This window comes from Micromys minutus, assembly GCF_963924665.1.
Source record: "Micromys minutus genome assembly, chromosome: 12".
NCBI lineage: Eukaryota > Metazoa > Chordata > Mammalia > Rodentia > Muridae > Micromys > Micromys minutus.
Genome location: NC_137981.1, coordinates 19393867 through 19406851, shown reverse-complemented (window position 1 = coordinate 19406851; position 12985 = coordinate 19393867). Strand labels below are relative to the sequence as shown.

Here is a 12985-nt window from a genome sequence, read left to right as displayed (position 1 = left end):
GGACAATTTGTGGGCGTCAGTTTTCTCCAACCGTGTTGGCCTGCGGATTGAATTGAGGTGTCATGCTTTGTGGCAAGTGCCGATACTTTATGAGTTACACCGCTGGCTCAAGGAAAGGTTTTCTTGACAAGGAAAGGTTTTCTTGACCATTGATTGGTACTTGTTTTAAGAACTGCCCTTTTGGAGGCTGGAGAGGTGGCTCATCAGTAAAGAGCACTGACTGTCTTGACTTTTCCTTTTTAAAGACAGGGTCTTACTGTGTAGCCTTGACTTACCTGGGATTAAAGGCATGTTCCACCCTGGGAGAAATTGTGTCTTTAAAACAAATTATAAGTTGATAGAATACAAGAAGAAATGGCATTGTTTGTGCTGTCTTTTTATTAGGAATATCAGAGTATGTTTTTTCCTTTTCCATGTACATTAGTAAAGTAAGGTCTTTGTAAAAATTCTAGATTGAAAGAAAAGGACAATGAAATTAAGAGAATAGAAGCTATATTAAAGGACACAGAGAGTGATCTTTCTAAGAAATCAGAGCTGTTAAAGGTAAGTGACTACTAAAAATTAATTATTGCAGGAATTATTTCTTTGGTTGTTTTTAGAAATGTTTTGACTCCTATAAAAGGAAGCAGTGCAACATGAGCCTTTCTTGTAGGTGTGTGCGATTGTTACTGAAGGTGTGTGTTAGGTGGACTGGCTGTGTTCTTTGAGAAAGCGCTGAGTAAGTTCCAGTGTTCGACTTTTTATAGAAGTGCCTTTCTCCACTAAGTTTTGTTTTGTGCTGATCAAATCCAAGGAATCCAAAGCCTTGTGTCCTCCAGACAGTGCTCTACCCTCTTTACCTACAGTAATAGCTTACAGTTTAGAGATTTTTTTTTTCTTTTTCTTTTCTTTTCTTTCTTTCTTTTTCTTTCTTTTTTTTTTTTGAGACAGTTGTGTTAGCTCAGCCTGACCTTGAACCCAGACTAACCTCAAACTTTTGGTTCTCCTGCTTCTGAGCTTGAATGTTGGAATTAAAGGATGCCAATGAATGTTGGAGTCACCATGCTCTGCTACCTTTAATAGGCTTTATTGTATTATATAAGCAATTTCAGCTGATAAAGTTACCTAGTGTATTTAGATTTGTTCTTCAGTTAAAAAATATACTCTCAGCAGCTGTCTTTACATATGTGTTTTCAGTACTATTTATTTGTCTTATACTTTCTTAGAAGTAAAGTTTTTTGTTAATGGTTTATACAAGTTTGCTTTGTTTTCTGAGCTATTAATAATTCAAAGAGAAGCTCAGATTTTACATGACATGTTACTATTCGAAGTACTCACAGGATGTTGACCTGAAGGGGCAGTAAGTTTGTAGCCACATACAGCACTTTCAAACAGCCTGGCTCATGCTTCCTGTTCTAGGGTGAGCAATTGCGGTATCACACTCCCTCTCCCCCTTAAGTACACTTACGGTTAGCTTCGTGAGGCCATGCCGTATTGCTCCTTAGTGTGCTCTTCCTTATTGATACTCTTGCCAACAGGCCTTTTCCCCTTCTTATCCAACACTGGCTAAAGGTGCCCATGTGATGTCGTCCCTGGAAAGAAGGCTTATTTTCTGTTGCTTTAGGCTGAAGGAAGAAGAGGGTTTTTAGTATGTTTAATTCATTTGTACATTAATTGCTTTTCTAATCTTGTTCTACAGTTTTTCCTCTGGGGTGACTTTTTTTAAAACCTAGTTTATAAGACTTTTATGTAATTATGTGAAGTTTGACTTCCTTTGCATCCTATCCCCTCCCTCTTCAAAAAAATGGAGTCTGTTTATCTATTCAGATATAAGCAAGGAGTAGAGAACGCTCATTTTGTGATTACAATACATTTTTGTTTTCAAGTACAATTTTTACTTACATATTTTTAGTTCAGATGTAATTTACCTCAGAGTTCTGAGAGTAGCCCGTAGGAAAGGAAGATAGCGGATTGTCAGTACTGCTCTGGCTCTGCCCCGAGGGTGTTTAGTCACTCATGGGAGCAGATGTCTTTGGCTGTTGCTGCACCTCTCTGGAGCCTGTTTAAATTACTAGATGACAGAGGAGCCTTCCACAAATGCTGCAGTATGGAGCGTGAGAAAGCTTTCCTGAGAGATGCATGGCACCCTGCACTAGACACAGGGTTGGGTCAGATCATACCCAACACACACCCTGTCAAGACTAGAACTAATACAACTACTATCATTTATGTCTTAATGTGGCTTAATCCAGCCTCTTAAAGTTGTTATTATTGTGAACTATTTCTAGACTGTATGACATTTAAAAACTTATTAAAGTATTATAATCTCTGTCTAGGTATTCATGTTTAATTTTTCTTTAAATAGGAGGTACAAGATGAAAATAAAATATTTAAGTCCCAAGTTGAACAACTCAATCATCAGAATCACCAACAAGTAGGTACTATTCCATGTATCTGTCACCTTTGACTGTTTACACTTACATGTTATATTTACATGTTCCCAGAAAGAAAAATAATGGCTCTTTATTAAACAAATTCTTATAAAAATCAATTTATTATACAATATGTAAGATAAAGTAATGTGTAATTTATAAAACATGTACAAGTAATGTTCCAGCTCACCTACATGCATGTGTGTGCTCTGATCAATGTTCCAGTTCTACTTTGTGTACACATGTACAAGGGTGTGTTCCAGTCATTTTTCCAGCTCCATTATAATCACGTGTGTATGTGTTTGTGTGCTCCTACTAATGTTCCAGCTTTATTATATACATATATGTGTGTACATATGTGTTCTGATCAGTGTTCTGGTTCTGTTATATACACATTTGTGTGGTTGTTTGCAGAATAAGGTTCCAGGTCCATTATATGCATGTGTGTGCCTGTTTGCCTTGATCAGCTCGATTATCCCCATCCCCCCTCTGATCAGTGTTCCAGCTTCATTATGAACACATTTACCCTGATTAATGTTTCAGCTCTCATAATATACAAGTGGGTGCATGTACGCTGATAGTTGTTCCAGCTCCATTATAATACACATGTGTGTGCCTAAGTACTCTATTTGTGTTTCAGCTCCGTTTTACATGTGTGTACATGGGTACACTTGATTAGTGTTCCAGATGTTACTTATACACGTGAGGGTGTGCCCTGATCAGTGTCCCAGCTCTGTTATGCACACACGTTAGTGTGCTTGCATATGTTTCTCCTATCTTATGTAATGCTTTTCTTAGGAAATCAGCAAATGTCTTGTACAGGGCTATTTAAATCTAAGTCAACAGCCTTTCTTCTGTCCTTAAACATTAATAATTAGAAAGAAACTAATGCATAGAAAGATAGGTTCTATAAGTAATGGGCTAGCATTAATATGCTCTTTACTAGGTATTTCTGTTTGGTAAAAACAAAAATGTGTTTAAGAAGATATGTGTATATGACATAGACATGTTTTTGCATTTTGGAGGTTGATCCCAGGGATCTTGTGCATGTCAGGCAAATGTACTATCACTTAGCCAAGCATCAAGCCCTACCTTTCATTTTTATGAACATGTATGGGTAGACCAGGGTGGATTTTGAGAAACAACCAAGATTCCCTGTTGAAAAGCAGCTCCTGGTAGTTAGAGTTTGACTAAATCACCATCTTATATATCCTATATGTGAAAGCTGCATATTATGAAAAAAAATCACTTTTTTGATTGGATATGAGAAAATCAGCTCTTAATTTATTTGTTAATTTTACCTGGGTAGTTTTAGAAATCAGTATGAACAGCACCTTGATGCTAAACAGTACAAAATTTGTGAGTTCTTGCTAAGTGAAGACTTTACAGAGGGATAGTGAGAATTGGCTTTACTACTTATTACACATCATAAATTTGTATATTTTTTATTAAAACTACTTTATTAAAATCACATGTGATGACATAATGAAGTATATATTTTTAACTTCAATGTTGATTTATTTCTAAGAAATTTTTTTTTTTAAACATTTTAGAAACCTTTATTGTGAACTAATATTTAACTCTTTCAATAGGCATCTTTTCCCTCTCAGGAAGAATTGCAAACAGTGTAAGTACTTGATTGATTCTGAGTTTGCTGTTGTAGATAGAGTTAAATACCAAATTACCTTCAGACAAGTAATTTCATGCAAACACAGCAGGGGCGTGCGTGCTCTGGGCTGCAGGCCGGTGTGCAGGGCTGGGCTTCTGCTTACCCATGCACAGTTTGAGGCATGCTACTTTTCCAGGATTTTGTTGAGGGGGCAGTGGGGCTTGCTTTCCTCCTCTTGTCTTCTGGAGACATTGAGAAACTCGAGGGGATGGAGCTGACTTTGGAGCTTGTTGCAGGCCAGCGTAGCCCCAGTCCCCCTGCTTGCTCTTCGTGGCTCTCAGGACTTGCTCCACTACTGCATTTTGTAAAAACTTGCTGTTGTGGATCTCTTCTAGAGATTTTTTTATTTTCTTAAGAAACTGAAAAAATTTTTTTTCTTGTTGGCCACTTATTTCTCTAAGAGAAAAATAATTTCTCCTTATAGTTTGTTTCAAAATAACACCAACCATACATATTATGTATATCAGTAGATGATAATAGTCTAAATGTTCTTGCATCTTGGTTTGTTTAGCTAGGGTTGTTTGTTGTTTTAACTGAGTCTTGAGTCTGACTGTGAAGTAAGAGTACAGACATTTTCTGTAATAAGCTGACTGGCTTCAGAGACCATACAAGTCTCAGTTTTGTCTTGTTACTCTGTTTTGTGTGTACGTGGGTTTTATTTTGGTTGTGTGTGTGTGTGTGCCTGTTTGCCTGTATATGCACTATGTGCATACAGCCTTTGGAGTCAGAAGAGGTCATTGCATTTCCTGAAAGTGGAGTAAGAGGGGTTGAACTTGGCCTGACCTGGGTGCTAGTCAGGTTGTGCCTTCTGCAATGGCAGCAAGTGCTCTTAACCTCTGAGCCATCACTCCAGCCCCAGTTTTAGCTTTAAACTGTAGTATTACTATGTTAATCATACTTAACTACTGTGACAAGATGTTCATCAGTCCATTGTCCTTAGCTTTTCTGACTCTGGGCTGTAACAGGGAGAAAAGGATGTTAGAAAAGCCACCTGGGAGGTTCAGGGCTGGGAACAAGATCCCTCCAGTTGTTCTCCCCCTAGTAATAACATTTTCTATATGGGTGCTATCCAAACAATTTCAAAATCGCACCACCACCACCATCACGCAAGTCACTGTGAGGAAGTACTTCATTTCTAAACTATAACAAATGGCTTTTTTAACAACATATTTTTCTAAAGATTTATTTATTTATTATATGTAAGTACACTGTAGCTGTCTTCAGACACACCAGAAGAGGGCATCTGGTCCCATTACAGTTGGTTATGAGCCACCATGTGGTTGCTGGGAATTGAACTCAAGGAAGAGCAGTCAGTGCTCCTAACCGCTGAGCCATCTCTCCAGCCCGACAAATAGCTTTTAAGCTCAAGGACCAGATTGGTTGTTGAGCAGTTCTTTATAAACAGAAAGCTGTTTGTGAATGGATATGCTACTCAAGTATAACACAAATGAGTTGTGGAATTTTGCCTTTTTCTTTTGAATTTTGGGAAATAGCTAAGGCATTAGACAGGACAAAGAGAAAACCAAAGGGAAGCCAAAGCCATGATTCCTAAGATTGGATAAAACCAGGTGAATACCAGGTCACTTCAGTATAATGTTGTTAGTTTAATGAACCAAATAGTCATAACTAATTTAATTTCCTTAAAATAAATACTTGTAAAGACTGTCTTTGTATTGAAGTGGTCCCAACCCCCTTTTAGACAGTTAGGTAACCCAGGCTGGCCTTGTGGTCACTATAGTGAGGATGACCTTGAACTTCTGGTCTGCCTCCACTACCCATGTGCTGCTATTGTGGGAGCCATGTGTGGCTTCATGTGCTGGGAATCGAAAGCAGGACTTTAGGCCTGAGAGAGGCAAGCTCTTGCCAACGGAGCTGCAGCTAGTGTGAAAAATTGCCTTTAAAATTAAGAGTTTATAGGATGGGCTCTTCTATGCCAACAGTAGCTGATCAGTAATTACAGTTTTAAGCTATCACCTGCTCTTTTTATTTTGTTTTAAAAATATTGATATGTAGGTATCTGAATGGTATTACTATTTATCTAATATGTAAGTTATATTATTATTTTAGATGCTGTTTACCTAAAATATAATCACATTCTGATTTAGAATTTCAGAAAAAGAGAAAGAAATAGCTGATCTCTGCACTGAGTTAGAGTCTTTGAAGAACGCTGTTGAACATCAGAGGAAGAAAAACAATGTAAGCCAATATTGATGAGCACCAGACTTCTTATGGAGTATTAGTGTTGAAAGATGGACAGGGATCTTCTTGATGTCTACTCTTACTTTAGAGCACTTGATCTGTGTAGAGCACTTTTGGTTTCTTTGTGTCTGGGGGCATTACTAGCATAAATTGTTTTTTTATAATTCAGGTTTAGTAATAAAAATAAATTTTTATAATGAAAAAATAGCAGAATGGAGCCTTTAAAAGTTTTTTAAAATAAAGAAAAATATGGTTTAGAAAAATAAGTCTTCCAATATTGTTATCTTAAAAACAAAGACATTTATTTTTTCTTAAACATGTCTAATTTGTATGTGTGTGTTTATGTGTGTGTGTTTTTCTGACAGACTAAAAAATTTGTTTCAGCTTGCAAAGTTCTGAAAACTACCCTTTTTAAAAGTGAGAGGCAGTATACATTTTTTAATCAAGTCTGCTAGTGGGTCTTAGAACTTCAGTAGATTTACCGAATGGCTTACTCTTAGGAACTATAAATCTTTACCAAGTAGAAAAAGAGTAGATGCAGCTAGATTTCATAAGTTGTCACTTACCAAAAGGTAGTAGTAACTAGAAGAGTCCAAGTATTCTTGAGAGGGAAGTGTTTTTTACACAAAAGTTTGCTTGTCTTTTGAACAAATCAGAATGTTATTTAATGATAGAATATTGGTAGTAAATAGATATGTATTTTTAATATAATTTAAGTCTTTCAAAGTTTGTGTTAAATTGGTAACTAACATGTTGGCATTTTTCTGCACCCTGAATTTATGAAAATTTGGTATGTGAATTGCTCCTTGTGTGTTATGCAATATTAATTACTAACAGCATTACTTAGCTACTAAATTTGGTATGAATGTTCCAATATAGCTCTAACATTGTAACTGACTTTGTTTGCTGGGATTCTGAGGTAAAGGGCACAGTAATGTAGTTTAGTTCACTCAGCACAGTGGTGGCGGTGCTGAGGGCAACAGCTCTGCAGGTCTTTATTTCAAACCTTTGTAAAGAGCCAGTGTGGAGGCCCGCAGAGTGCAGCTTCAGCCCACATTTGGCCAGATTTCTTAACTTTCAGCTATAGTTTCTCATCTATAAAGTGGGAATAAAAATCTCACAAACTATTGTAAGGATTAATGAGAATTTGTGTAGTGTTAAATACACTATTTGGCATTTAAATTGGAAAATAAATGGTAATTTCTTTCAAAGCTCACTTTTAAATGGCCCCAGTTTCTCTCTCTCTCTCTCTCTCTCTCTCTCTCTCTCTCCCTCCCTCCCTCCCTCCCTCCCTCCCTCCCTCCTTCCCTCCCTCCCTCCTTCCTTCCTTCCTTCCTTCTTAGAAAATTGCAAATAAAAAGTTTAATTTCAGAAGTCAAGTTCATCATTTATAAATACACTAAAGTGTAGTTCACGCAAATTCAGACCGAGCCTATAGTATTTTAACAAAACAATTTTTTCTAGAAGGTCAGAGGCAAATGAGTGATTTGTTTCACCCATAATGTTTAAATGATTTGACATGAGAAAATAAAAAACTTCTTTAGACACAATAAGCAAAAACTTTGGAGTCTGGTAAAGAATCTGATAATGGATACTTCATTTTGTTATCCCTGGGATTCTATAATGCCCCAATGATGGTGAATCTTCTCTGTCATAGGTAAAAAATCTAAATGCCTAAGGCTTTTCTCATGACTTCAATAAACGAGCACTTTCCTTGTTAACAGGCTACCTCCTCAAAGTAGAATCTGAGCTGGAGTCTGGTCAGACTGTGAGGGGGTCAGTGCATACTTCTTATGAGATAGCTTTATTGTATAGAGACACAAAAATAATTCAGAGGCATGGAGATTGATCAATAGGATATCTGTTGTAAACGAGTCATATCATGTACTGGTGAAGTCTCAAGCATGACTTTGAAACTTGGATTCAATTTCTGGAAGCTCATGATAAGTGGGATATCTCTGAGCTAACTGACCGTGTAAGACCTGAATGCAAACACTGACATGGGAATGTTCTCATGACCAACTAGCCATGTGACTGACCCTCCGTGACATGCCCAAGTTCAGTTTTGTTTTCGCATGCCTGGTTCTGTCACCCCAGTTTATATTTCTCTACCTCAGTTGCTTCAGTCAGCTGCCTAGTTTAGTCGTGTCTGATTGCTTGTGGCACCCATGTTGGTCTGTACCAAATACAGAGCACAGGGGTTAGGTCCTAATCTTCTAGGAAGGTTAGAAATGTGTTAATTTTATCTAAAATAGTTACAGGAAAAAAGTTACCAAGTAAAATCCTGTGAGGCTGACGTTGGACATTTTACTATTACATGAGAAGTATTTTGCAGCATTGTGTATGCTGGCATTGCTTTAATATTATGTGAGAAGTGTTTGCAGTGCTGTGCATTGGCTCTGTCCTTAGCTGTAATGCTAGAACTTGAAGTCATAATTGTTATCCTGGTTGGTGTGTTTACCTTCGAATGCTTTCTTCTTTGTCACATGTGCCCAGTTAACTGTTCTTAAGAACTGGCATATTTGGTGTGCATACTAAAACATGAGAAGTAGACATTCTTATTTCTCATTCAGATTTCTAAACATCATTATTATTATTATTTTGCTAATACACATTTTCCCATTGAAATTATTTTGCAATAACCAGCATTTAAATGCAGTGCAAAATATTGATGAAGTTAAAGGAGAAGCCTTTTAGTAATGGATAAACTGAAATCATTCTTTCTAAAAATGATTAGGACCTTCGGGAGAAAAACTGGGAAGCAATGGAAGCATTGGCCTCAACTGAAAAAATGCTGCAGGACAGAGTGAACACGACTGCCAAGGTTGTAACCGACTCCCAGCGCTGCCGTCACAGGCTGCAGCCTGTGCAGACCAGACTAAAGTGGTCCCTTTGCTTCAGTCTAAACCGTTGACATAGTTGACATAGAGCAGCTCCGTGTCACCATCTCCTCTCATCTTCTCCCTGAGACTTGAGTTGGGGCATTCTGTGCTGGGCTGGCTCCACTGTTGGTGTTTTGGTGCACAATACAGCACACACAGCACAGCACAGCAGGGCTTTAGGGGAAAGATCTCAGGACACTCAGTGCTGTTTGTGCAGGTCCTTCCTTGTCTCATGCTGTGCCTCTTGGTGTAGTTAGAACCACGATGAGGTTCCAATCGGAGTGAATTAATGGAATGCATTAAAAACCTAGCATGTGTTTGTGAAGCACAGTAAAGTGGGGTTTCCAGAGCATTCTAGGAGATTCAGACAAGGAAGGAAAATAGTAAAAATCTTAAAACAGTACAGAAAAAGGCTCCATTTAAAGTATGCTGCTGGGGTTGATTCCTCAGGAGACACACTGAAGTTGCAGAACAGCAGTTGCTCCCATGTCTGCTATGTGTTGGCTATTAGTATGAATGGATGATGAGACTGTGTAAAATGTCTCCTTTATCTTAAACAACCAAGGACATCCTTCTTGTATCCCTGGGGAGCAGGGTCATAATGGAGGAGTAAAATAAAGATTAGGACAGCTGAGTGTGTACACAACATGAATAGTGGATTTTGAGGCCAGGTTAGTGAATGCCCACAGTTAATTTCCATGTTCTGAAAGTGTTTGTGTGCCAAGATAATCTATTATGTTTTAATTAAGCAGGTGTTAAGGATATTTGAAACAGTTTCTTAGTAGAATGCAATTTTATGATTTGCCAATTTTATATGAATGGTTGTGTTTCCTTTAATGCAATAGATTCATACTTAAGTTTTCATTAAGCTTTAAGCTGAAACAGTTGATATCTATTACTGTCAGAGACGGAGGCACAGATTTTTGTAATTGTGACAGGCTCCTGTTGTACAGTCATCTCTGTCTGCAAGAGGAGTTCTAGTGTGGGCTTTTCACTGTTCAGAGCTACAGGTCTTTATGCTTTTTCCGCACAAAGTACCATTGCATCCTCTAATGCAAAAGGGAGCTCCAGTATGTGCATGGTGGCTTGCAAAGCTGATGATCTGCAGGGAATAGACTCTTAGCAGTTCTCTCTTAGCAGCATGTGTGTAGAATGATACTGATTTACTAAGTGCCACAGACTGTGATGTGACTGCATAAAGCACTGTCAGTGATTTTGGTGTTAGAAATAGTTAAGTGGGTAGCATATTGTTTTTAGATATTTAGTTTTTATCGATGAGCTCCTCTTTCCCTCTTGTGTGTTTGGGTCTCAATATGTAGTCCTTTTGAGGCCCTCCTGCTTCAGCTTCCCAAGTCTAGGGATTAGAGGCATGCCTTCACCATTCCAGCTTCTGGAAAGAAAGTTTAGTTTTTCTTTTGAGACAAGGTCTCACTATGCTGGGTAGCCTGGAACTGGCTAATCAATCAGAACAGGATAGCTTCAAATTCTGTCTACCTGCCTCTGCCAGGTAAAGGCTTGAGCCACCAAACCTAGCCTGGAGCTAATTTTAAAACACTAAATACTTGTTAGAAACTGTAATGATTGTCTTACATAAAAGATATTTTACATATTCTAATCAATGGTGGTACTAAGGAAATAATCCACTTTCTAAAATTAGATCTTTTTCAGGTATTGAATAGAAATTACTATTTACAACCAAATTATGTCAAATGAAAACTCTAGCTAAAACATTGTATAGAGTGAAATGGCTTACTGAATGCCTGTTGATTACAAGTGCATCTCCCTGTGCTCCCAAGACACCTCTGTTCCACAAATGCTTTCCTTTACGATTGCTCTGCATGTCTGAGGTCTCATGATACAGTGATCTCTTGATTACCTCTGAAATAGCAGTTTCCTTTGAGTGAGTAGACTGTGCTTTGTGCAGTGAGGTACATGCTTACAAGTTTGTGGACTTCACTAAATTATTGAAAATACTTAAGTAAAGCAGCTATTCTAAAATATGGCCACTAATCTTTAATAATATATTAGCTTTTAGTGTACATAGAATATGAAAGTTTGGTCTGTTATGTAAATTTAGATTTTCATGTGCTTAAAGTTTTTTTAAATTGAAGTGTAGGTGTCTTGAGCTTGTGAAGGTGCTTAGGAGGTACTTACCACCTCTTGTGATTTCTTGGACTCCAGTAGTAACACAATGGTTGTGTTGGTTTGGTTTTGGTGTACATTTTTATAGGTGTCTTTAAAAAAATCTTGTAGAAATAATTTGAGCATTAGATCTGAGGGGATATGTATATATGTGGTCAAATCATGTCCCTCATTTTGGCAAACATACTTCTGAACTTACAGCTGACTTTGGAGTTAAAAATCACCATCCTTAGATTGAACATTAGTAATAATCGCCATTTACAGCTCACTGTGTATCAGAAGTCATTTATTTAGCACATGGAAACTAGATTAGTGAAGTGACGTGTCTCAGCCATCTTCCCCCATTTCTGCTTCCGATAAGTCCTTTCTGCTTGTTTGATCTGACCATGAAGAACAGAGTCGGATGTTCGTGCTTCTTTTGTAACCTTCCCTGGTTTCCTGCTCACTAGGCTTCAGTTGTCTTGCCCAGATGCGCATTCAGCAGCCAGGTCCTCTGTGAGGCTTGACTGATAGGAAGGAATGCTGTGTTTGAAATGTTACTAGAAACGCAGGTCCCTTTATTTCTAACGCCTAAGAAAATCCATATTGTCACATACTACTTTGGCTTGATTAACTAAGGAATTTTTTGCTAGTTATGCCTTAAGAGATTTGCAGATTTTGTCTTTAAGGAAGTATGTTTTAAATGCTTTAAAGTGAGAAAAATCACTACTTTTCAATATTAAAATGCCTTTTGAAAATTGCTGTTTTCTTCCACTAGAACTTAAAAGGTTATACTTTTTTTTAATTTATCCTCTTTGAACATTGTCTAATGTTGTAAGCTTGATCCTCTGTCCTTTGCTTTAGGAAAGACGACAACAAGTGGAAGCTATTGAGTTAGAGTCCAAAGACCTTCTCAAGAGGTTATTTCCGACCGTGTCTGTCCCTTCCAATTTGGTAAGATGAACCTCTTTTTTTAAACATTTAACCTGAAGTTATGTAGGAAGTTATTGGTAGCAGCATTTGATTTCTGAATTTGTTTTGTTAGCACGCTGAACTTCTCAGTGTCTCCGTAACTAATGTGCTTCTGAATAGTCAGATGGTAACTTAGTTTAAAGCCCCTTTGTCCAAACCGGAAACTTCTGTTGTATTCTGTCACACTGAACAGATTGTAATGTATTTGAAAAAGGTTTTCCTGAATGAGTAATAAAACTAATAATAACTGATTTAAGTGATTACTTGTTATTTTTAAACAATTATTCTTTAATGTATTTGATGGTATAAATTAAATCATTTTACATTTTAAAATCATGATTTTTTTTTTATATCAGTTCTTCACCCCAAGTACTAAAGTGTAGCTGGCTTGAGGTTGAACATGGTTCAAGTAGAATAGAAAAGGGACCAGCAGCGAGTTTACTAGGGCAGAGAAGGTCAGGGAATGTGCCTGGTTTCCTCAGATGATGAGATAATCTATGGATTGATGTCACGGTGATACGTGACTGGACAGTGGGGGTGGAAAGGAAAAAACTCATGATGGAGCTGCAGAGAGCAGACCTAGACCTTGGTGGCCATAACTGTCGATGGGTAGATATGAATATTATAAGGGATTCTGTAAGGGCAGAATTACATCTTTGTTCAATGGATGTAATCTTATTGTGTAGAGGGTTTGTGGATTGAGAATTGAATATATAAACCTAACATGAAAA

At 37.5% G+C, this 12985-nt stretch overlaps 1 protein-coding gene across 11 annotated transcripts in view; it reads left to right on the top strand.

Moving 5' to 3' along the window:
• The window catches only part of KTN1 (kinectin 1), an 82907-nt gene that overhangs the window by 55836 nt on the left and 14086 nt on the right, over window positions 1-12985 (top strand). For 7 of the 11 annotated variants that reach the window (XM_080926386.1, XM_080926393.1, XM_080926390.1 and 4 more), the window contains 6 exons: window positions 453-543; window positions 2345-2413; window positions 4004-4038; window positions 6186-6276; window positions 9017-9103; window positions 12147-12236. In XM_080926386.1, the coding sequence (XP_080782512.1) occupies window positions 453-543; window positions 2345-2413; window positions 4004-4038; window positions 6186-6276; window positions 9017-9103; window positions 12147-12236 (463 nt within the window). The remainder of the gene's footprint in view (window positions 1-452; window positions 544-2344; window positions 2414-4003; window positions 4039-6185; window positions 6277-9016; window positions 9104-12146; window positions 12237-12985) is intronic. The other 4 variants (XM_080926387.1, XM_080926394.1, XM_080926395.1 and 1 more) reach the window with 1 other exon arrangement.